The sequence below is a fragment of the Denticeps clupeoides genome, chromosome 8, assembly GCF_900700375.1.
Source record: "Denticeps clupeoides chromosome 8, fDenClu1.1, whole genome shotgun sequence".
Lineage (NCBI taxonomy): Eukaryota > Metazoa > Chordata > Actinopteri > Clupeiformes > Denticipitidae > Denticeps > Denticeps clupeoides.
The window spans coordinates 20639141-20663914 of NC_041714.1; the positions used below are offsets into that span (position 1 = coordinate 20639141).

At 46.2% G+C, this 24774-nt stretch overlaps 2 protein-coding genes across 4 annotated transcripts; one reads left to right on the forward strand and one right to left on the reverse strand.

Moving 5' to 3' along the window:
- The first annotated feature begins 860 nt into the window (after positions 1-860).
- On the forward strand, positions 861-16527 carry inpp5f (inositol polyphosphate-5-phosphatase F). Its single transcript, XM_028989024.1, has 20 exons — positions 861-1278; positions 4102-4182; positions 6262-6398; positions 7391-7519; positions 7708-7875; positions 8410-8466; positions 8729-8927; positions 9050-9229; positions 9567-9634; positions 9866-9990; positions 10208-10285; positions 10729-10849; positions 10953-11081; positions 11293-11410; positions 11728-11926; positions 12034-12105; positions 12190-12263; positions 12346-12474; positions 12563-12650; positions 12727-16527. The coding sequence occupies exons 1-20, from the start codon at positions 1182-1184 to the stop codon at positions 13847-13849; spliced, it is 3372 nt and encodes a 1123-aa protein (XP_028844857.1). The 5' UTR covers positions 861-1181; the 3' UTR covers positions 13850-16527.
- Positions 16528-16912: 385 nt separating this feature from the next.
- Positions 16913-24774, reverse strand: mcmbp (minichromosome maintenance complex binding protein). 3 transcript variants are annotated; one of them, XM_028989055.1, is made up of 16 exons: positions 24627-24774; positions 24331-24416; positions 24088-24228; positions 23637-23678; positions 22153-22245; positions 21431-21560; positions 20986-21134; positions 20742-20839; positions 20501-20661; positions 20292-20415; positions 20086-20203; positions 19831-19996; positions 18791-18924; positions 17614-17778; positions 17390-17478; positions 16913-17311 (listed from the first exon to the last, which is right to left on the reverse strand). In XM_028989055.1, the coding sequence occupies exons 1-16, from the start codon at positions 24682-24684 to the stop codon at positions 17185-17187; spliced, it is 1881 nt and encodes a 626-aa protein (XP_028844888.1). In that variant the 5' UTR covers positions 24685-24774; the 3' UTR covers positions 16913-17184. The 3 variants fall into 3 exon arrangements, with proteins under 3 accessions (XP_028844888.1, XP_028844887.1, XP_028844889.1); XM_028989054.1 differs by having other exon boundaries at positions 24088-24416; XM_028989056.1 differs by lacking the exons at positions 24331-24416; positions 24627-24774 and having other exon boundaries at positions 23805-24222.

Sequence of the window (24774 nt, forward strand, 5' to 3'; positions counted from 1 at the left end):
GTGAATATACAGTACAGGCCAAACGTTTGGACACACCTTCACATTCGGTGAGTTTTCGGTGAGATTCTCACTGAAGGCATCAAAACTATGAATGAACATGTGGAGTTATGTACTTAACAAAAAAAGGTGAAATAAATGAAAACATGTTTTATATTCTAGTTTCTTTGCTCTGATTGCTGCTTTGTACACTCTTGGCATTCTCTCGATGAGCTTCAAGAGGTCGTCACCTGAAATGCTTCTCCAACAGTCTTGAAGGAGTTCCCAGAGGTGTTTAGCACTTGTTGGGGTCCAGCTCACCCCAAACCATCTCGATTGGGTTCAGGTCCGGTGACTGTGGGGGCCAGGTCTCCACTTTTTGTTAAGTACAAAACTCCACATGTGTCCATTCATAGTTTTGATGCCGTCAGTGAGAATCTACCAACGTAAATGGTCATGAAAATAAAGAAAACACGTTGAATGTGAAGGCGTGTCCAAACTTTTGGCCTGTACTGTACTGTATAATTAGTGCGGCTAATCGTTTCTTGTGGTTACATTAAATTCATAGGAGACGTTTTCTCATTGCCTCGATTGAAACCCCGGCTGGAGAGCTGGTTTGCAATCTCTGCCAAGAACTTCGTACCCTGTACAATTAATTTCACTCTATAATCCAGTGTTAATACCGAGGAGGCCTATAATAAAAAAAATATATAAAATTTTTACTGTTATTTTTGTTGTAATTGATTACTGTCCTTTATTGGGTTTGAAAGGAGCGGGGTGTAATGGGAGATTTTGAGGGTGAAAGAGAGACATTCGTCTGGTCTGCAGGAGCCGAGAATCGTGTGTCGGGTGACGTCAGCGGTCACGTGGGCCCGCCTCGGCAGGAAATGGACTCGGCCGCCGCGGTCCGAGGGACGGGGAGACGGGGAGACGGGAGGCGGGAGGAGGAGCGTCTTTTCACCGGCAGGAGTTGGCCGTCCTGTGCCGACCGGACGCGTGTCAGGATGGGCTCCGCGCCGCCCGCCGAACTGCCGTACTGTCCTGGCACCATGTCGGCGGGGGTAAAAACGCGCGCAGCCAGCTAGTCGGCTAGCACGTTTTATTTTTATTGCTATTATTATTGTTATTATTATTATTATTATTTGTCGTCGTCATTTTAAACGCACGCCGACTGCCGGCCTGTCGCCGTCACCTCGTCGGTAAAAATGGAGCTGTTCCAGGCCAAGGACCATTACATTCTCCAGAGCGGCGACGACGCGCTGTGGTGGAGCCGGAAGGATGGGGGCATGAGCGTCCGAGCTGGTGAGCGATTTTCCCAAACCGCCAGTAAGGCCTCGCCGGACGGATGGACGAATGGATGGATGGATGTGTGAACCCTTCGGATAAAACACCCCCCCTGCGGCTCGGTGTCGGTGTGAGAACCTCTTCTCAGCCCTTTGTAGAACGTGGCGGGCTCCGGCCTCTGCTGGGGGCTTTTTTTAGGTCCCGAACAGGTTCGTAAACAGTAACGCGCTTGGGTGACTGTTGATTATTAGTAACGAACCGTCCGAAATATTGGCATCCTGTGAATGGTGCGAGCTTCCCGTCTATGTGTGTGTGTGTGTGTGTGTTTTGTACGTTTATGTGATGTAATTACATGTATTATGGTTATACTGCCTTATGAGTTGTCTCTGTTGTGTTGTATTGGCTGATGTGTAACTTGATTTATTGTCTGTTCCCGGTAATTTGCTCTTCCTCTCCGGCCCGAGGGAACCTGGAGCGCTGTGAGGAGAGTCCCGGCGTTGTAACTGAGAGGCCGGTGGCGGCCCGTGCGAGGATGTGAATGGGCGGCTGGTGGGCGGGCCTGGGTCACGTGCCCCTAGTCACAGTCGTCAGGTTTGGGTTGCAGGGCTGTTCCATTATTTAATTGGAAAAGGCTTTCCGCTGTCCGTTTAAAAAAAAAAAAAAAAAAAAAACAACGCGGCCGGGGCGAAGGCGAAAGGCGCCTCGCTCTCATTTTGCCCTGGAATCATTTCGTAGTCTCAGCCTTGTCCTGGTTATCCGAGCCGGTGAGTTAAGATTTCTGCACATGCGCTAATTAAGTCTCTTGTTGTTCAGTAATGAAGCAGGAATTTCCCCGTGAAAGTGCTTCAAAAGGTCCTAATGCTAATTTATATCATAACTTGAACATCGCTAACTGTGCACAGCCAAAAAAAAAAACAAAAACCCCAGAGTATTTCAGGATGCGTGTTCTGCTGAAGATCTGTAGATTATTCTGGTCTAAAACAGATGCAGGGTCGCACGGTGGTGCCGCAGTGTCGCCTCACACCTCGAGGATTAGGGAGTTCAAGGCGCAGTTTGTGCACTCTCCCCTTGTTGCTGCGGGTTTCCTCCAGGTTCTCCGGTTTCCTCCAGTCGTCCGGAGGCACGTCCACTTGGTGGGTTGGTAACTCAGGATCCGTGTGTGTGTGTGTGTGTGTGTGTGTGTGTGTGTGTGTGTGTGTGTGTGTGTGTGTGTGTGTGTGTGTGTGTGTGTGTGTGTGTGTGTGTGTGTGTGTGTGTGTGTGTATGTATGTATATATATATATATGCGTTCTGTGAGGCTGAAAGCTGGTAGTAGCCTAGTGGGTAACACACTCGCCTATGAACCAGAAGACCCAGGTTCAAATCCCACTTACTGCCATTGTGTACCTGAGCAAGACACTTAACCCTGAGTGTCTCCAGGGGGGACTGTCCCTGTAACTACTGATTGTAAGTCGCTCTGGATAAGGGCGTCTGCTGTAAATTTAAATAACTCACTACATTTATATGGCAAAGTAAACATAAACAAATACAGAGCGCACAGTAAAGCAGACCATACGTGTCTTAAACCACTCAACCTCAGTCTTAGTTGTTTCATTAAGTCATTCAGCGTATTGTGATAATGAAACAAAACTTTATTCAGCCAGTCATAATACACTGTTCAAAAGAAGAGGGAACACACGAATGGTGGATGGAGCGAGACATGATGTCCCAGATGTGCTCAGCTGGATTAGGGTCTGGGGAACGGGCGGGTCGGTCCATAGCATCCGTGCCTTCGTCTTGCAGGAACTGCTGACACCTTCCAGCCACATGAGGTCTAGCATGGTCTTATATTAGGAGGAACCCAGGGCCAACCGCACCAGCATGTGGTCTCACAAGGGGTCTGAGGATCCCATCTCGGTACCTAGTGGCAGTCAGGCTACCTCTGGCGAGCCCCCCCTAAAGTAATGCCACCCCAAACCGGTCATGCCGGAGGATGTTGCAGGCAGCAGGACGTTCTACACGCCGTCTCCAGTCTCACGTCTGATACGTGTGCTCAGCGTGAACCTGCCTTCGTCTCACGCTCACGCCGGCATTCAAAAGTGACCAAAACATCAGCCAGAAAGCACAGGAACTGAGAAGTGGTCTGGAGGTGGACGCAGGTTGCTGTAAATAGTCAATTAGTCTCCCGTTTCCTTCCCTAAATTGCCTTGAGCTGTGGTTTCAGTGGATTTATTTAGGGCAGCTAATCACATGATGATGGTGATGCTTTGTAATGAATGTGTGTAAAGTAGTTGAATTTCTTGCTTGTTTTGGTTGGATGAGAGACATGTTGCTCTCTCGTCCCTCCGTTAGTCCATTACTTTTGGGTAATGCTTGCAACAAGCAGGGTGAAGTAATGGAACCCCCCCCCCCCCCCCCAATAAATGCATTTGTTTTGGGGGACATTTGGGCCAGTGGTGGCCCAGTGGATGGGGAAGTGGCCCTGTAATCAGAAGGTTGCCGGTTTCGAATCCCGAACGGCCAAGGTGCCACTGAGCAGCCTGTCATGGCTGCCCACTGCTCACCAAGGGTGACGGTTAAAAGCAGAGGACCCATCCCGTTCTGTCACCGTGTGCTGCGGTGCAGTGTTTCGCAATGACAATCGCTTCACTTTCAAATTACTTTACGTTTTAGCCTTCAAATCACATGACCGGTGCTTGACTTATTTCTGCCGTATTTTGGAAATAAACATGTTTTAATGGCAGCGATTGCCTATTTATGACTATTGCGAACAGCAGTTTATAGCCTGGCGTTTACTGTATTCTGTCATTACCGCGGTTACTGTACCATGGGTGTGTAACTGTATAATGTGTGTGTTTTCAGCCACTGATCTGCTCCTTGCATGGAACCCAGTTTGCCTGGGCCTTGTGGAAGGTGTCATCGGGAAAATACAGCTTCATGCTGGTAAGTCGGTTCTCCTTGGGTTCTTCTGTGTGTGTGTGTGTGTGTGTGTGTGTGTGTGTGTGAGACATTATTCCAAAATGAACAAATAGGTTGAAACAATGGCATTTGGGAACAGGGCTGCTTCGACAGTGGGCCGATCATCGACATCGACCATTAGTCTGGTTATAAGCCGCGTTGCTATTTAGCTACCTGCTTTTACATTTAACATGAGATCAATTTAATTATGCGGCAAATAATAAAGATAGGAAAGACACGTCACTCAAAAACCAATTTTTTCTTTTCTGTAAACCGGCACATAATCGCTGTGGCGCCGACCGACCGCTAAACCTTGTCCTCGACGACGATGGCGATAATTCTTTGTTCGGCTCCCTGCCGGGCTGTCGCTTGCTGTGTAAATAATGGGCGTAACCGCCTCTTTTTTTTTTTTGTTCCCGCGCTGACGCCGGCGCGCGAAACGCAGGGAAACGCCTGAAAATAACTGTGAGCTGGTGACTCAGGTTTGACTCAGAGGCCCGGCTGCACGTTGCCTTGGGAATTTGGGTCCTCCGAGGGTGTGAATCCAGGCGCAGTTTCTCTTATTACATTTTCTAGAAAGTGCTCCTGGCTCGGAGCTGCTTTGCTGAAGCGAGGGAGTCCCTTTGTGGTGGCAAATTTCCCGTCTGGGGAGCTGCAATAAAGGAAGCCAATTGAATTGAACTTATCCAAGTTCATTCTACCATGGCCATGGGGGGGGGCTCGCCTGGACAAGGACGAAAACATCTGAGCGTTGTACATCACCGAGGTTTAAAGTGACATACAGTTGTTTTCTGGCTGTTCCAAGACCGAAGGTGGAACACGTGGAGTGTTTCTTCCCACTACACTTTCCTACTTCATCCAAATGGCAACATGGAAAAAGTCCTTAGTTTTCTTTTTATTACTTTTCGACAACCTATGTTACGTTTAGCTTGCTCACGAGTTACGCACATCATATGGTTAAGTGTTTTATGTACGTAGGTTAGTTAGAAACTTTTAAAGGATAAAATAATATTCTTTAACATAGTTTTATTGATCGTTTTGTGTTACAATGCGGGTGTATCAATCATGAACATGTAAGCATAAAAGAGCGAGCATGTAAAATGAAGGTAACACTGCATATATTGTTTTTGCTTTTATTGTATGCATATTTCATAAATGCAGGCATGTACAAGTAGACGCACGTGCGGCTGTCAGGAGCTGCGCTGGGCCGCGCGCTCGCGGACGTCACTGAGGAGCTGGGTTTGGGTTGAGTGCAGGAAGGGGCGGTTCATACGGTTTACCACAACGTCGTAGATCTTGAGTGTGAAGAGCGCGCTGGTCGGCCGTGTTCTAGTTACCAGTGTAATCAGTTCGTTCGAAGCGGCACGCCGGAGATCGGGAACCGGGAAATGGAAACGGACACGCGGGTAAAATCCACAAGGCGGAGTTCAGGGGAAATAAAAAAAATGTAAAAAATGTAACAGTCCGCTGGGGGTTTTCATCGTGACAGTGGCATTCGTGATGACCGACAAAAAATTAAAAAACAAATTTTATTTTATTTGAAACAATCCCCAAAACCCCACGCCAACATGCTGTAGGTCCTGTCAAGGCGAGGATGTGGTCTTATCAGGAAGCTGGAGGTATTGTAGTATAGTATTTGTTGGAAAGGGTCTCACAGATTGTGTATTTTCTTACATGCGTTATTAAGGGCAAGTGAATGTAGGAAATGCAGTGACGCTGCCACCAAAAGAGTAGAGCCAAGTTAAATCCGCCCAACGCCGTGGAAAGGGACCTTTTGAAGGGGAGATGAGTGATGCGATCGCATTGTTTCGGCTTTTTGGTATGTTCGAACATGCCCTGAAGTGGACTCCGAAGGCCGTTTATCTGACTGCAGGCCGCGTGCAGCGTTTCCATCCATCACTGTCGAGCTTTAATTTGAGCTCCTGCTCGAAGAAACGATTCATTAGCCTCCTCGCTGTGGGCTGGAGCAGGGCAGCGAGCGGCTGATGGAGTCGCGCCAACTGGAATGCGTGGAATTCCGTGCCTGACGACACCTCCCTCCCTCCCCCCGCCTTCTCTTGGCAGATCTCCCGTTGGGCTTGGTCCTCATCCGTCAGAAGGCGCTGGTTGGTTGTTTACCTGGAGACCATAAAGTGTACAAGATCACGAAGATCGCTGTCGTCGAGCTGTCTGAGGACGATCCGCTGGACCTTGAACTGGAGGTGGGTGGTGGTGGTGTGGACCTGAACATTAACAGCACCCGCGTGAAGGTCATACCTTTCACATGAATGCAACGCCTCTCTGTTGGTGCTCAGCAATTTTATGACATAATATGACACAAATGTTTGTCTTGAGTGTCCTAGTCTAATCAAGGTGGAAGTAGACACCTCCCTGGTAGTAGACCACAAAGTCCCAGGTTCAAACCACCACTTGGCAGTGGTGGCCTAGCGGTTAAGGGAGCGGCCCCGTAATCAGAAGGTTGCCGGTTCGAGTCCCGATCCGCCAAGGTGCCACTGAGGTGCCACTGAGCAAAGCACCATCCCCCCACATTGCTCCCTGGGCGCCTGTCATGGCTGCCCGCTGCTCACTCAGGGTGATGGGTTAAATGCAGAGGACAAATTTCATTGTGTGCACCGTGTGCTGTGCTGCTGTGTATCACATGTGACAATCACTTCACTTTTTTTTTTTTTTTAAACTTACTACCATTGTGTCCCTGAGCAAGACACTTAACCCTGAGTGTCTCCCGGGGGACTGTCCCTGTCACTACTGGTTGTAAGGCGCTCTGGATGAGGGCGTCTGGTAAATGCTGTAAATGGAGCACACATTGTCCTAGCCATCCAGAAGAAATGCCAATGGATTCAGTCTCTGATGACGAGATGTTGTTGGTCATTGTTTTTGTGTATACCACAGATATACCAGGGCTGAAGCTAGGAAACCTGGTAAAGTTTTGTTTTTAAAGTTTACTTACTTGCTTGTTTAGTTAGTTTGACAGGTAGGTGTCCCTTAGAAGGCAGTTGAAGTAGGAAATGTAATAGCATTTTTGTGGGAGAAGGTTCCTCAGTATTTTCTTTTAACTGTGTGGTGATAAAGAAATCATGTCTGTAGCATCCCTTTAAAGTTTGTCTGTTTTTTATTTTTTTATCTTTTGCAATGTATTCTTCAAGCAAACTTAGTGTTAATCTGGATCTCTTACTGACTGACTGCTCTGTTTCAGCTTTGCAAAAAGCATCACTTTGGGATTAACAAACCTGAGAAAATCACCCAGTCACCAGATGAATCCAAGTTCCTGCTGAAAACACTGAATCAGATCAAGTCCAATGTTGCTGTGCCCATCAAGAAAAAGGTTGTTCTATGATGCTTACCTGTTTAATATAATGTTATGTAAAATAGATCTTATTAATCGAACTTTTGTAAACATTGAGCTTCTTATAGGAGGTCTGTTTTTAATTATGATTTAATTATGAACTATGCATGGTATGTATGGTGTCTTGTGTTCCACACTTGATTTATATATACAAATATATGTTGTAGGTCAAAGAGAACAAAGAGAAGGAGCGATTGGAGAAAAGACTACTTGATGAGCTTTATAAAATCTTCATGGACTCAGATTCCTTCTACTATAGCTTGACCTATGACCTCACAAACACAGTTCAGCGACAGGGATCTTTGGACAAGTCTGATCGGCCCCTCTGGAAGCAGGTAATGTGGTTCTCTTCTCCAAAGGACATAGCACTTATTTTACACTTTAAATCAACACCCATACGCTACCAGTGTAGAACAAAACTGAAGATGCGGGACTATGAAATAACACACGTCAGGTTATGTAATAAACTAAAAGTTTTTCATACTCTTGTCTTCATACGTTATCATTCACTCATGTTAATGAGCATCTCATCAAGCGTCTTTTGATGATTACAATAGTGAATAAAGCAGCAAGGGGGTAAAAAGAGGTGAAAACAGAGACACCAAACATGCTTCACTTTCTCCTGATACAACAAATACTAAATGTGTTTCTTGCATTGGTTTCTTCAAAATGGCTCCAGCTCAGTCTCCATAACCACCACAGAGTAGGGGCATCCAAACATTCACCTGGTACGGTGTGTCTGTGTTTAAAATATACAATAGCGTTGCAGTCAAGACTACATATATAAACCTTATTGGACAGGTTTATATATGAACGCTTAGAGGCAGATGCAGTCGCTTTCTCAGTAACTGTCCTTCTGTCTGCTTTAGGTGGATGATCGATTCTTCTGGAACAAGCACATGATTCAGGAGCTACTTGACCTCGGGGTACGTCGTTGTCTTGACCATGATAAATATTTGCTTTTGATGGATTGATGCTCGTTTTGCATGGTATGTTTTTAGTAGTTTAGCGTGAATAGGGAACAGATGTCAATTCAGGGTTTATCGGTTGTAGAGGTTTAGTTGTGTGGTGGGCCCTGAGTAATTGGGGAGGAGTACCGGGTCTTCAGAACTGGTCTTCGGATGAAAATCCAGAACGGGAGGAAAATCTGAATAGCTACAGAACGAAGCATGTCTGTTCCCTGCTCAGGACCCTCAGGTGGACTTCTGGGTTATCCCCGTCATCCAGGGCTTCGTGCAAGTAGAGGAGCTGGTGGTGAACTACAACGAGAGCTCCGATGAAGAGAGGAGCAGCCCCGAGAGCCCCCTCCAGGAGCGCACTTGTGTGGATGACGTTCATCCTCGCTTCACCGTGGCACTCATCTCCCGCCGCAGCCGCCACCGCGCAGGTGAGCGGAAGGCGCAAATCTCCTGCTAATCTGACAATTTCCACAGTGAATAGAAGGCGGTGTCCTCAACGTAATTACATTTGGAACCGGAACATGTTTTCTTTTTTTATCTTTCCTTTCAGGAATGCGCTACAAGCGCAGAGGCGTGGACAACGATGGCCATGTTGCCAATTACGTAGAAACCGAACAGCTGATCCATGTTCACAGCCACACGTTGTCGTTTGTTCAGACCCGCGGATCCGTCCCCATCTTCTGGAGCCAATCAGGATACCGCTATAACCCTCGACCTCGCATTGAGAAAGGTGGTGACCTTTTTCTTCCTCCATGAAAACTGATTGCTCATGCTTAGATGGCCGGATGATGGTGCTGAATTGTTTTGATTTTGAATGTTTTGACCTTGAATTTAAGCATGCTGCATAATATGAAATTTTGGTTCTAGTGTCATTTAGTGTGAATTTATTGGCAGTGGGAAAATATACACTGAGATTTTATTAGCTTTTGAATTGTATTTTTGTATTGAAAAAATGTTTCTGAATATTTTTCCGTAAATAATTTAAAAATCAGATGGACCAGGTTTTCTTCCATGTTCTCTGCTGTCACTGCTGTAGTGTGAAGGCACGTTTCTACTTCCTGTTTCAGGGGAAAAAGAGACAGTTCCCTACTTCTCTGCTCACTTTGAACAGCAGCTGAAAATCTACAAAAAACAGGTGAATTGTAGCAGAACGTCTGGAAAGTGATTCTGCTGCATTATGGATCTTTGGATTCATATTATTTTCTGTGCGCAACCTTATAAAAACTGTTTGTTTCAGAGAGCTGTTGTCTGCATGATTAAATCCATTTTGAACAGCAACGACGTTTTACATAAGTGTCCTCGAGACAAAAATAGTTCCCCCTGTCCTACACATGCTAATGCGCGTTGTGATGTTGTTATTTCGCAGGTCATCATTAACTTGGTAGACCAGGGTGGGCGAGAGAAAATAATTGGCGACGCATACCTCAAACAAGTGCTGCTGTATAATAACCCCAACCTGACGTATGTTTCATTTGACTTCCACGAACACTGGTAAGAACCCTGAGTACATGTCCTGTCATCAGAGACCGATAATGGTCTTTCAGTTATGTAATTTGCATACGTCAATTAGCTTGTAGTGAATGAAAGAAGTAATTATGGCTTTTACTTTAAACGGGGGGGGTGGTATTTGGGGCTTTTGAATGAACTGGATGAATTAAATTACAGTGAGCTAAATGAGATTCCCTGGTGTATTGTCTGGTCTTCACAGCCGTGGGATGAAATTTGAGAATGTGCAGACGCTCACAGACGCTATCTGGGACATCATCACCGACATGAAATGGGCCTGGTGAGTGTTGCTTACATGATCAACTCCTGCTAAATTCAAATTGTTACTGAAGGAATACTTTGACCTGCAGCACCTGTGGTCTAGTGCATCTAGGGCAGTGGTGACCCCTGAAGACACATTTCGTTGTGTCAGCATGTGCGGTGCTTCACAATGACAATCACTTCACTTTCACTTGACTCTATTCCAAAATTATATTTATTTATTTATTTATTTTCCATCATGGAGAAGGTAACCCTTCATAAAGTTATATATGCATTGTATTATGGCTGATAGCTCATGAAAAGTACCTGAGATTATTGGAAGTTTTTTAATTTAATTAGTCTGCAGTGAAGGTTTGAATGTTTACCCTTTTGAATGTAATTAGAAAGTGAGTTTTTATATATATATATATATATATATATGATATTGTATTTTGAGGGTTCTGGTGCTGGTTTTCCGAACAGGGTTGACCAAGCGGGAGTCATCTGCCAACAGGAAGGTGTTTTCCGTGTGAACTGTATGGACTGTCTGGACCGGACCAACGTTGTTCAAGCTGCTGTTGCCCGCGCAGTCATGGAGCAGCAGGTAAGAAGTTCTCCAAAATTTAGTTGCTTGATGTAAATTGTTTAATTATTATTATTCTACTGATATAATTATATAGTAACATAGTTTATGATATTCCCTTAAGCTGAAGAAACTGGGCGTGATGCCTCCAGAACAGCCACTGCCTCTTAAATGCTATCGGATTTACCAGGTCATGTGGGCAAACAATGGAGACACCATCAGCCGGCAGTATGCAGGCACAGCAGCTCTCAAGGTGAGCAGCTGAAATATCTGAGAAAATGACGAATAATTAGAGCTGGTAGAATTTCAGATTTGATCAGTAAAAGCACTTGGTCCATTCTTCTCATATTGGACCTTCCTAAGGATTAAAGAAATATTGCTATATGAACATTACAGTATGAAGTGTTGATTAGGAACGATTTGGTATTATTTCTGAAATATAATTTTCTTTTAATGTGGTGCAGGGAGATTTCACAAGGACAGGAGAACGGAAACTGGCTGGTGTGATGAAGGACGGGGTAAATTCGGCCAATCGCTACTACCTGAACCGCTTCCGTGATGCTTACAGGCAAGCTGTCATTGGTGCGTACTTAAAAAAATCGCTGTATAAATTGCCGACTTTTCTCTTTTGATTTATTACATGTTATGACATAAATACATCCCTCATCTTAACTCCAGAATAGAGAATATTCTAAATGTTAGGGTGGAAGTGCAGAGGTATGATGTGAGCTGTGTAGGAGACACAATTTACTGCTCCATTGGTCTGAACGCTTTATATTTATAGCCCATCCTCTGGGAGGCACTTACTCGCGGTTTGATCGCACGCCGTATCATGCACGCATGGTTAAAGCTTTCAGAACTGACTCTGCTTGGTCTTTTTCGATGCTGGCTTTATGCAGACCTGATGATGGGCCTTCCTGTGACCGAGGACCTCTACTCCATATTCAGCAAGGAGAAGGAGCATGAGGAGAAGGAGAAAGAAAGCCAGAGAGGAGTGCAGGAGCAGGTCAGCCTCCTGCTGCAGACCTACATGCAGCTGCTGCTGCCTGAAGATGAGAAGTTCCATGGGGGCTGGGCCCTCATCGACTGCGACCCCAGGTCAGTCTAGACTTGTAGAATCCAGAATTATTATTAATATATATATTAAAAAAATTGTCACATGGTCACATTTCATAACTTGTTCTAACGTTGTCCTCCCTCGAAAGCCTTATTGATGCAACCCACAAAGATGTAGATGTTCTCCTGCTGCTGTCCAATAATGCATATTATGTAGCATAGTAAGTGTTGAATTTTTTTTTTTTTTTTTTTTTCCCCATTGTTACACCGGGTCCTTATTAACAAATGCATGTTCATATTACTAGCTATGATGAAGAGGCTGATAAAGTTAACCAGTACCAGCGTCTCAGCTTAGAGGGCTTGGAGAAAATTGAAATAGGTGAGCAGTGGGCATTCACTGTATACGTGGAATTTTTTCTATTTATTATTCTCGTTCTATAATCGGACTTTTTCTCCTGCAGGTCCAGAGCCCACACTCTTTGGCAAGCCCAAGTTCTGCTGCATGCGGCTGCACTACAGGAACGGAGAGACGAGTGGATACTTCCACACGTTGAGGGCTGTGACGAGGAACCCAGAGGATGATGGGAGAGGTAACGCATGTAATGCAAACACTTACAAGCCGGCCCTGCTATTAGACAGTGTCGGCGTTTGCTTACCCGGCGATTTCCGAAATTCTAGACACGCTGCAGTGCATCGCTGAAATGCTCCGAATAACCAAGGAAGCCATGGGCCTTGACCTGCAGGTGGTGGAGAAGAAACTGGAACGGTCAGTTGCATCTTCCGCTGTCTGGGTTCTTTGGAAAAGAAAACGTTTCCACGTCAATGTACTTTTTTTTTTTCAGGAAACACAGTAAGCCTCATGAGGACATTATGGGCATTCAGAGTAAAGCTGCTGACCAGCTCCTGGGTTCTGGTCTTGCTCAGGGCAAAAGTTTTCTGTTGAATAAATTCTCATCCCTCAACCAAAAAGTCAAGCAGTCCAACGTCAACATTGGCAACTTCAAGCCACTCGGCAGGCTTGGGACCTTCTCCAAACCGGACGTGAAAGTGAACTTCCTCAAGCCCAACATGCGGGTCAGCCTATGGAAGTCCGATAGCAGCTTGGAGACCGCCGATGGAAACCCCGGCGCGGCGGCCATGAAGGAGCACACAGACCTGGAGATGTCCTCCGACTCGGACTCCTGTCACTCGGATGAGCACCCTCGTTCGGGCTCTCTGGAGAATGTGGACTATGTGCTGCCCAGCTGTGGCATTGTAGCATCGGCCCCGCGACTTGGCAGCCGCTCTCAGTCTATCTGCAGTGTGGAGCTGCCGGTGCCGTCCGTCATTCGGGCGCCCCACTCGGAGACCAATCAGGACAACAGCCAGTCCCCCGGGACGGCGTCGGAAGCCGAGGAAGCCATCCTGATCGACTTTGGCACTCCCATTGAAGCCTACTGCCACCAGTTCGCCCAGGACGCACAGACCAAACGGGTGGTCGTGGCAACGGAGGAGCATCCAGCTCTGCCGGAGATCCTCGGTGCTAAAGTCCCCTGCACTGCACCTCCAGCCCGCCCAGCCAATGAGCAGCAGCTTCCGAAAGAGCAGTCCGAGCAGCAGCTCTCTCGACCGTCCCAGCTGGACGTGAAACCCGCGCCGCCTGGTGCTCCCTCTCTCCTGACCGTCCAGCCCCCCGGCTCCGCGCTCTCCGGCAGCTCCCAGAAGAGCCTGGGCTCCCAGGCGGAGGGCAGCCTGGGTCCCTCGCCAGCGGAGGGCATGGGCAGCCGCGTGGTCTCCCCCTTCGCCAAGATCAAGAGCTCCATGGTGCAGGTGGCCAGCCTGACGCAGGCCGGCCTCACCCAAGGCATCAGCTTTGCCGTGGCCAAGGTCCAGAAGAGCCCGGACCCCGAGGCGGTCGGCGAAGCCCAAGAGAACGAACTGCGGGCCATGTTCACACAGTGCCAGACCAGAATCATTCAGATCTAGCACCTTCCCTCTTCTTAATTTCCCAGTGTTTTTTTTTTTTTGTTTTTTTTTAAAGAGCGTAACTTCCAGTCCAGCAGCAGTAGCAGACGCTTGATTTTAGCTGAAAACCGCGCTTTTAACCATCCTCCCCTCGTCCTGACTGACGTTTACAGTCCGCGTGGTACGTCAAAGGCCTACGCTAACTAGGACTGTGCCCGCCCATCAGTTTCGCATGAAAAATGGGCTCGGTCTGTCCGAGATCGATCCGGGCGAGCACCGTGGCTGCATGACGTTTAGAGGAAACCGCCTTCACGCGCAGTACGCGTTCGCCACACCCGTTCCGTGTGAGGATAACAGCTTTAGCCGCTTCCTGTAAACCCCGTAGATAAAGACTGACCAAACTCGGTGTTAGACAGTAACGTGAGTAAGAAAACGACAAAAAAAAAAAACGGTGACCTTAAATGTCAAACGAGTATCATAGCTGTCGTGTGTTATCACTAGAATCGCACCAAAGTAGGAATTAATCTGGTCAAAGTAAACCGTCGAACATGTAAGTATTGTAAGTATGTAGTTCCTACGTATCTGCTTTCCAGTGTCGGACATATTTGTAGGCAGAAATGTAACCGTAGCATCACCTCTGCACTACACTTCATTAGGACTAGATCCTTTTTTTGGTAATAATTTCTAAGACTCTTAAGTCATTGTGTCAAATTAACAGTCGTCGTATTGCACAATTTGATATTTGAGGTTGAATGGATCTCATTTGGCTCTCGTTTTCAATTGGCGTTTTTTTTTTTTTTTTTTAAAACCAGCGCTGTAGCAGAAAGTGAAAATCTGATCGGTTTTAAATGTCCTTGTTTTGTTGTGTGTGTGTGTGTGTGTGTGTGGGGGAGGAGGATCACACATATGCAAGGAGCCCCGGCCAAACACAGTTCAACGCTGTTTGCACTCTTCAAGCACGCCTTAAACTGAAATGCTGTGTATTTGTGGCATTTTATGCCTTTTGGATTCCTGATGCAGATTTGATTTATTTTATTTTTTTTAAATTAATATAATAATGATCAGTGCAGGGGATTTTTTTTTTTTTTTTTTAACTTTGCATCCCATGCTGCAAGACACTGCAGCGGTAAACATAATCATGTGCAAATGACTGAATTGTGATATGACTGCTCGGCCATTTGTCATTTTAAATTATTTCTCGCAAGTACGAATATCAAAAAGCTATTGATTTTGGCCAAAATATGGTCCTAATGCTGTCTCAGTTCAGGGGTTCTGTCGTTGTGAGCCAAGTCTAATTTCCACTGTGCGTCACCGGTGCAGAAATGAGTCACAAACGGGTCATAAAGACTCCAACGAGTGGGCTAATCTCTAAGATGTGTATGGTGAAGCCTTTGAAATTTGACAGCCCTGTGCCGGAACCCCTGAATCGGGACTCGGGTAAATGTCACTTCTCATTTGCATAATGAACATGTAATAACAGAGTTATTAGAGGCGGGATGAAAGGCTGATTTAATAATGACAACGTGTGTCTGACCAAAGCAGGGCCTGGCGTTGATGGTGCGACAGCATCTTCTGGATACTGGATCCTATTTAAAAACCTGCCCTCTTGCAGGGGAGTAGCGACGGTGATGTTCAGTTTTACTTTTCTCCCTACCGAGGAAGAATTCCTAAAATATCTTTCTATTTCTGTTCACCTGCTCTTGTTCTCTGTTCTCAACTTGATTTATTACCAACCGGATGCCCTTACACAAATGTCCCTGCTGAAAAATAAGACCTGTGTCTCAAACCAGCACGCAACTGGGTTTAGATCTAGATCTTTAGAATTTTTTTTAAATTTTTTTATATCTGGGCACTGAGAGGTTTGTGTGTGTGTTTTTAGGTATTTTAGGTGCAGTGTACACAATGATTTTTCGGACCTCTTCCTACACTTCATTCACTGTGGTGGTCAGACCCGGGTGCAAGAGCATGTATCCTAGTCTTGTGTTAGGTAGTGTTGGGTTTTTAGTGCTCGATATGCCACGTGTTTACGCTCCGGGACATACTGGCCTGGTACTTCGGTCTCGAATGCTGCTGACTTTTACGGTCCAGACTTCAAGCTGTCATTCTTCTATATTGAACAATATAGAGATATTATTTGATTCTTTTACATTATTGTTGCATGCACTGGATACGAAATGGTCCTGAAATGGACATTGAACAGAATATCATTTATTCCTGTAAACATTCCTTCAGCTTTTTAATTTTTTGTATTTTCATGTGTACAGCCTCTGCTACAAATGTGCAGTTTTATTATGGTTTCCTTTTTTTTTTTTTTTTTTTTGGACTCAAAGTGCTCATAATACCTTGTCTGGTTTGGTGTTAAGGTTTCAATTCACTGATCGTACTTCTGCCACCAGGAACACTGACTTCCTGCAAGCACTTCCAGTTTTTTGCACAGCGTTCAAGCACACTTTCCAGCGTTTTCTTTCAGTCTGCAGGGGCGGGTCAGCGCTCAGTAGTCATCCATCAAACACAGGTTTTTATTGCATATTGAAATGCCCTATTTATTCTTATTCCTGGTCCTTTCGTTGAATGTTTGCTATTAAAATGTGTAATATTAACGATTAACTGTGTAAACTGCTGTATTTTAAGATGTTGCGGGGTGTGTGTATATATATATATATGGGAGGATTTTTCAAGTAAATAATTTAAAACCACAATTTTTGGATGTTTGGTTTTCTTCAAGGAATCTTTATTTGTTGGTAGTAATAAGTGGAAGGAGATGCATCTGAAACAGCGCGATACCTCTACCTGAGCCCAGCCATTAGCACAGGGTTCGAAAGAGAGGAGCTCCTCCCAGGGTCCTACACTCGGCTCGGCAGCGCAGGCCGTAAAACAGGAGGCGGCATGTTCTCCTCTGAGCGTCTGCCTGCGCGGGGATCAGGTTCCTTTTTCCCCTCCGGAGAGGACGGTGGAAACCGGCGGTTCTCAAAAGCATGCCCTGACAAGGCCTGATGTAATGACAGACCCCAAATGCTAACTTTCAATTCCCAATGGCAATTGGATCAATAAGTTCAAATCGGGTAAAAACGATTACTGTATAAATCCATTTTTTACAAATCACTTTATTACCTTGAACACTCACACGTATTTAATCACTTTGCAAAAGAAATATTAAACATTCATTTACTTATTAACATCGTGGTTGATGCGGGGATATTGCGCCTGCACTTTTTTTTTTTGGTTTTGGTTTTGCACTTTTGCTGATACCCAATAGTTAAATTTTTAACCCTTTCAGCTTCAAAACAGGTATAAACTGTCCACAACAATGTTTGAAAAATGACCGACATTAACAAACGTGGGTAAAAAAAACGTTCCTATGGTTCATTGCCATTGGCACATTTCTGCTGTTGTATCCGGTTCATCCGCACCATCTCCAGGTTCTTCGCTCTCAGCCACGTGTCCCTGCTGAGGGACGTCTGGCCGAAACTCAGGGAGAGCAACCTGCACACAGTCCAACGTCACGGCAAATCCGTTCGCAAGGATCTGATTACGTGCCAAATGTGAACGGACGAAACCCACCTTGAAACCACCAGCAGTCTGTGCAGATCTTCTGCGGAAATGCTCTGGGGGTCGTCCTTGCGCATGTCAACGAAGTCATCTTCTACAGCCTGAAAAACCCAAAGCTCCCAAGTCAGTCTCTCCCACCAACAATTTGGGATTTTTGGTGGCCTGTTTTTGCAGACACGAACCACCAACGTATGCATTAAAAAAAAAAAAAAAAAATTAAAGACTGCAATGGTGACCTTTGTGACCTCCTCTGCGATGTTGTAGTCCAGCTCCCTGGCCACGCTCAGGTACGTGCGGTACTTATTCAGCTGGGACGGCAGCTGGGCCGCCTGCACCGCACCGAGATACTCCTCCAGGTCGGGTGGGGTGAGCTGGGGCTGTAGGTGCACCCGACAGTCAGACTTGCGTAGAGGGACGACAGAATTTAAAAAGGAGTTAGACGGATTACCCGCGGCATTCAGTACTACCTTAGAATAAAGTTTTATTTTTAGATCTTTGTGGTCACGTGATTACACATATTTGCAGGCAAGTTGCATTTAATGACATTTCATTTTGTAAGGACAGGCTATATATCGAATGTAGTCGATTTATCTCTGCCTGTTCCATGTAGCGACTATTGTGAGCATTGAATAAAAATCCTAACGTTAAACAGACAGCATGTACGCTGTCCCCGCCCATACGGAGAACTCTCCTGCTGTAAGCGCGTTTTTCCTCGCAGTAAGACCATACGGCTAAATTAAATCGCTAAAAAAATCCCTGCTATAATTCAACTTCTCATCGGCCTTTGTTTCAGAGCTCCTTTTCGACGCCTGGGTTCTATTGGTCGCAACACGCAGAGGTCAAAGTTCACGAAAATTTACAGAATTTACAGAAGAAAAACATTAAATGTTTAAATTCATTAAACTGGTGGCATTTCATGCAATAAAGGCCCAAATACAAGGATTTACAAATACATTAAGGCATCAAGATTATATATATATATATATATATGTGTGTGTGTGTGTGTGTGTGTGTGTGTGTGATATAGCTTAAAAATATTGCAATTTTTAGGCCATATTGCCCGGCCCTACATGATTATTATAATGCTTATAAAGAACTAAGTAAAGGTCATTTGCAGACTGTCTGCTGCCCTGAGCTTTCGTGCCCTTACTGAAGTCTTTGTAATGTAGCTGCAGCCATGGCAACCCCATGAGACTAGCGCACGAGAATAGCGCGGCACATTCCTCAGGCCGCAATGCCATCGGCCTGAGGGGACCGTCACAGTCGCCGCTGACCCTGCAAACCGTCTGATGGAAAACAAACAGGGCTCAACCGGGCCGCCGCTGCCACGGAAACTTCGCATGTGTAAACCTAGAGGTGATTCTGCCGGCGTGTGTGTGTGTGTGTGTGTGTTTTGAGGCCTTTTGTCCTCACAGGCAGCAGTGATCGCGCTTCCGACGTGACCAGCACGTTAATATTGCAAGGGAATTCCATCTGATGGTAGCTGAAGTCGTAATCAACCTTCTGCCAGGAGATCACGTTGCCGAGGGCTGTGATGTTCCGCACGCCTGTGCCATAATAAAGAGAGAGAGGGCCAGTTAGTCTTCGCCACAACTCGAACCGAACGCACAGGGACAACGACCATTTGCTCAGATGTGGAAATGCGGTGGTGTACTGTACACCCATAACAATGAATCAGAACCTAGAAAGTAGCAAAACGTTCTCCATCAACATCGAAACGCGCCATTTCACGTGACGCGTAACACACGCAAGCTTCTTTATCGACCGCATGCTGTGGTGAATCGCGCTAAAGTCACAAACCACACGGCGACGGTGCGGTTTGCTTTCCGTTTCTCTTCTAGTTTTAACATCAGTCCTGCAGCAACTTTTCACCAGAAATGGTTGCACTCTGACTGCATTTTATTCTGATGAACATTTTTTTGCTTAAAATAAAAAAATAAAATAAAAAGTTGCTATTAATATATACTGGCATTCTGATAAATCAAATTCATAAAAATATATATACATTATTATTTATAGTGAATTTAATTTATGTATATATTTTTTAATGAATTTGATTCATCAGAATGCCAGTCGCACATATGCCCCCCCCCAGGACATCACCCAACTCTAAAAGCATTCAGTTTACAGCGGAGTCTGTATGGAGTAAACACCGTCGGCTTGGAATTTCACACGTTCCCATCACATTCCCCTCACATGACCGATTGGGACCGTTTCGTTAACGGGAAGCACTGGTCTCAAATCAGTTATCACCTAAAAAGTAACCAGATCTCACTCGGCTGCCGAAGGCCTTTGGAATGCTGCAGACGCTTCCCATCAACCTTCTGGAAGCTACAACGGCAGGTCGGCCCTGGCTGGTTTAGCTCGGTTGCAAAAATAAAAGCGTGACCGCGAACAGAATTCCGCGCCGCCGGCAAGCAGCGAGCACTCGGGGACGAGACCGAGGTCCTCACCTGTAGCGTCCAGCTGTCCCTGCTCCAGCTGGGTCTCATCCAGGAACAGGCAGGCGTTGCTGGGCAGCTGCAGAGCGCCGCTCACCAGGCGGTTGGCGACGTAGTCCTTGCGCGGCACCAGGCGCGCCCCGTTCATGTTGGCGAGGCTCATGCCCAGGCGGTACGACTGCGAAGGGGGAAACGGAATTAAAATCCTTCTGGATTTTACCGACTCGTAACCCAAGTTAGACGTCTGTTCAGCGTAAAGGGACGCACGGAGGTCACGAGCTGCTGAAGGATCTGATAAAGTCGTTCGGTGTACGGGCAGCTGTGAGGGCACCCGCTCAGGTTTAACGCGAATTTACCGAGAGGGAGGACGTCGCGCCTGGCGTACCTGCAGAGATCGATGGACAAGAAAACGTTCACGTCAATCAGTATTAAGAGGATGAAGAAATTGAATTAAAGGCCCCAAACTAACTCACACGGTGGAGATGAGGTGGAGGAGGAGATACTCTGCTGCCAGGGCGTCGCCCAAGAGGACGTGCGTGAGGTACTTCAGCAGCTCCGACCTGACTGAGTCAAGCTCACTCAGGAAACTGCTTAGAACTTAACAGGAAGAGATAAAAAAAACATTAGCGGTTGAACATCTGCAGGTTTTGGTCCCGGGAAAAAAAAGGAGGCGTTCCCCTACAGGCACGCCTCTCCTCCGAGGCAGCAGGGGGCAGCAGTGGGTTGTTGTGCTGGAGCGGCTGGATGTGTAGCACGTGGAGACGGGGCACCAGGGACGCTGGGGGGCTGTGAGCTCTCTGCTCTTCCTCCGTCTCCATGGGGTCCAGCACGGACGATGCCTCCCTGTAACGTGCGTAACGGGGTATCGTAATCTGACGGTCCGTATTATCGGTACGAGGGTGAACGAGCTGTACCCGTCTTACTTTTCATCGTTCACGCCGCTCAGTGCTGGGTCGACCGACAAAATCCCGAACACCTCCAGAGTGTCGTTCACCTTATAGCTCTCAAACCCCTCATAGACCTACGAGCAAAAATTCATAAACTGTTCATGTAACACGTACAACACATTACGTTTACTCTGCATCCAGTGAAGGACGATTAAAAGCCATGTTAATTATAGAGAGTGTTTCTGCCATTGAATCTGACTGATCGTCAGTGGGAACCCACCTTCACCAGACATGCAGGACCCTGCTCGCCGGGTAAGGGGAAATTGAGGTCCAGCGGGGAGGAAACGGGCGAGGCTGCGCTGCTGCGCGCTCCTCTTTCCTGGCGTCTGGAATCCCCGTTGCCACGGAAATCGGCAGAGTTCGGTGTGCCTGGGGAGAGGGGAGACAGACCGAAAGTCCCTTCAGATGGACCACGGTCACATTGTGGGTGGTAGTAGCCTAGTGGGTAACAGTTCACAGTCGCCTGTGAACCAGAAGACCCAGGTTCAAATCCCACTTACTACCATCGTGTCCCTGAGCAAGACACTAAACCTTGAGTGTCTCCAGGGGGGGACTGTCCCTGTAACCACTGATTGTAAGTCGCTCTGGATAAGGCCGTCTGATAAATGCCGTAAATGTAAATGTCACGTCGTGTTAACGGACAAGAGAAAACCTTCGATCCCCACCTGCGTTTGTTTCTCTCTGTCTTTGGGGCTGTGAGTCCATTTCTTCATCTTCCTCAAAACTGCGCTTCTGCCGGTTCGGGGTGTAAGAGGTAGAGGGCACAACTCGAGCTTGGCTGGAGCCGGCATAGTTGTGAGCAGAATTAAGGGGAAAGGGCAGAATTTAATGGACTTCGACAACGGACGGTTCTCGCTGCTGCGATCACAGAGAGAATGAGGAGGAGCTTCTTCGCGCAGGCTATTCAAGCTCTCAACCACCTCAACACCACATAGGACACAACACGAATACACTCCAGCACTTTCAATCACTCTGGAGTCACTCCCCACTAGAATGTTTGCACAAACTCTATACATTTCACTTTATACTTTGACTTCACTCATTTGCACACCTCAGTCCTTTATGTTAAAGGCATAAAAGTGTGATTTTTGGTTATGTTTGCAATATTTGCATACTGGTTCATTGTATACTTGCAATATTTGCAATACTGTGGTCTGTAGCAGTCGGCAAAGCATCTCACGGCATATCATGCCATGTATGACTATGTATGTGACAAATACATTTTGAATTTATATATATATTCCAAAATAATTAAATATCCCTTTGCCGTTCCGAAAGATCAAAAAGGCGTATCTTTAGGATACCTATACTGCTGTTTCTATGACAACCTGAAATGGCAGAAATAGGAACACTGTACTGCGTAAGATCGTATGAACATGAAGGATATCTCTTTCACCCACGCCGATTCCCCAGGAATGGGGACGCAGTAAAAAGTCTGCCGTTCCGAAGTGACTGCTTTTCTCGAGTTAAAGTCCACCGGCTGCAATAAGGAAAAAAAAAAAAGGGAGCTGCATCACTCAGCCTATTAAAGCAGACAGACTTCTACCAACCAATGTATTTCAGAAATTATGCATGTGAAATTGGGTTTTTGCTTTTATAGGAATTTTAAAATATTCCTGTCTCAGTACATTGCCACTATTCGAAGGACGTAATACCACTCATCGTGGAAGACATTGGTGTTAATAAATGTAGAATGCAATGCCTCTTATAGTCATTATATGCATGTACAATGAAATGAAAAGCAACTTGTATTTAGAAAATACAATAAGGTGTCAGAGAAATGATAAAGTGACAGTGCTGTATACAGTACAGGCCAAAAGTCTGGACACACCTTCTCATTCAATGTATTTTCTTTATTTTCATGACCATTTACGTTGGTAGATTCTCACTGAAAGCATCAAAACTATGAATGAACACATGTGGAGTTACATACTTAACAAATAAGGTGAAATAAGTGAAAACATGTTTTATATTCTAGTTTCTTTGCTCTGATTACTGCTTTGCACACTCTTGCCATTCTCTCCATGAGCTTCAAGAGGTCGTCACCTGAAATGCTTCTCCAACAGTCTTGAAGGAGTTCCCAGAGGTGTTTAGCACTTGTTGGGGTCCAGCTCACCCCAAACCATCTGGATTGGGTTCAGGTCCGGTGACTGTGGAGGCCAGGTCTCCACTTTTTGTTAAGTACAGAACTATGAATGAACACGTGGAGTTTTGATGCCTTCAGTGAGAATCTACCAATGGTAAATGGTCATGAAAATAAAGAAAACACATCGAATGACAATTGATTTTGATTTGATAGCATTTACCAGACGCCCTTATCTAGAGCGATTTACAATCAGTATTTACAGGGACAGTTCCCCCCCGGAGCAACTCAGGGTTAAGTGTCTTGCTCAGAGACACAATGGTAGTAAGTGGGATTTGAACCTTCAGGTTCATAGGCAAGTGTGTTACCCACTAGGCTACTACCATCCTAATTGTGTGGGAAGGTGCGTCCGAACTTTTGGCCTGTACTGTACATATGGAAAGAATAAATAATTGAGTATGGTTTTTTTATATATACAGTGTGTGTGAAGGACAAACATGTAGTGAGAAGTGGATATTGGACAGTGGGAAGATTAATATTGTACAATGTACAGATATTGCACAGTATTTCAACGCTAAATAAATATTAATATTGCACAAATGGTGGATAGAAGGAAGGAGGTCTGGTGGTTTGACTGTGTAGTCAGTGCCTGTGTGAGTTTAGAGTGGATATGGCTTTTGGTATAAAAGCTGTTAGATCCTGTTTGATCATGAAAACGTAGATTTTCAGGGTAAATTAAGGCGACCTGCGACAAACGCAAACGAAACAATTAAACCTGACAAACTTACTGCACACTCGGTCACGTCCTTGTACTTGCCGCACTTCAGGGCCTGTTGATCACATGAAGGAAGAGCATAAAGCGCGGAACCCCTGGACATCTGCCGTCCGCTCACGGTTACAACTTGTTAAACCGACGTGCACACGGTATTATTTCAGGAAAATCCGCCAGTACCGACCTGAACTTCCGTGGTATTGCACATCCCCAGTGGAAACCGCTGCTTTCGGCCAGGCGACTAAAGCGCTGCATTGTGGGATCTGTAGTTTTTTGTGTGTGTGTGTGTGTTGCCAGCGCTTCAGATCTATGTAACGTAAGTCCGAAACCCCTGAAACGGTCTAGAACTGACAGCAACGTCCTGCCACGCTTACAGTAGTTTATCGTTGGAACAGTGGACCGGAACCACCCATATTTCGGGACGCAAGCCCTAAGCCAATCGCGGGTCAGAACACGCGTTCCTTTACCTTGGACTCGGTGGTGGGGTCCACGGTCTCATACACCCCCATGTAGAACTCGGGGGCGAACATGTCCTGCACCAGGCAGCGGAACCTCACCAGGCCGTTGGGCTTCAGGTAATGCAGCGGGACGTCGTTCAGCGAGGGAACCTGCACGGCGGGAGGGGGGACAGACGACACGCTCCACCACCCGGCCGCCAACTTCCCACATGGCCGCGGCGGACGCGCGGCGAGGCGCTGGGACATGCTTACCCAGGTCCGGGACACGTTTTCTTCCATCTTATCCTTGAAGTAGTCCAGGACTTTCTTCTCCCAGTCGGGACTTCCGGTACCTTGAGCTTTAACACAAGAAAAAGAGTCAGGCTGAAGATTCACTTTTTTATTTCCCTTATGTTAACCATAGAATCCGCGACATAGCGCTGACGATTAACTTCACTTTGGTGATTTGTGTGAAGAAGGTGCAACAAGTTTTTAAGCAAAACGCCGACACGTGACAACAACGCTTTAAAAAAACAAAAAAAATATCTGAATTCATCGTCGCGTCTCACCGAAAATCCCCTCGACGATTCCCAGCGGGTTATTAATCCAGTCGTCCACGGACGGCATTATCACGAAACACGCAATGAACAAAACAACAACACGGCAGCGACCTCCTCAACACGCACACCACCCCACGCACCTCGCTGTGGCGGGAAA

Excerpts from the sequence above, each read along its gene's own strand:
- inpp5f (XM_028989024.1), top strand. The coding sequence starts at position 1,182 with ATGGAGCTGTTCCAGGCCAAGGACCATTACATTCTCCAGAGCGGCGAC. Across the intron at positions 10,286-10,728 it reads ACCGACATGAAATGGGCCTG|GGTTGACCAAGCGGGAGTCA; the intron begins GTGAGTGTTGCT and ends TTTTCCGAACAG. Across the intron at positions 11,411-11,727 it reads TTACAGGCAAGCTGTCATTG|ACCTGATGATGGGCCTTCCT; the intron begins GTGCGTACTTAA and ends GGCTTTATGCAG.
- mcmbp (XM_028989054.1), bottom strand. The coding sequence starts at position 24,684 with ATGCCGTCCGTGGACGACTGGATTAATAACCCGCTGGGAATCGTCGAG. Across the intron at positions 21,135-21,430 it reads ACAGAGAGAAACAAACGCAG|GCACACCGAACTCTGCCGAT; the intron begins GTGGGGATCGAA and ends CCCTCTCCCCAG. Across the intron at positions 20,840-20,985 it reads GTCCTGCATGTCTGGTGAAG|GTCTATGAGGGGTTTGAGAG; the intron begins GTGGGTTCCCAC and ends TTTTGCTCGTAG.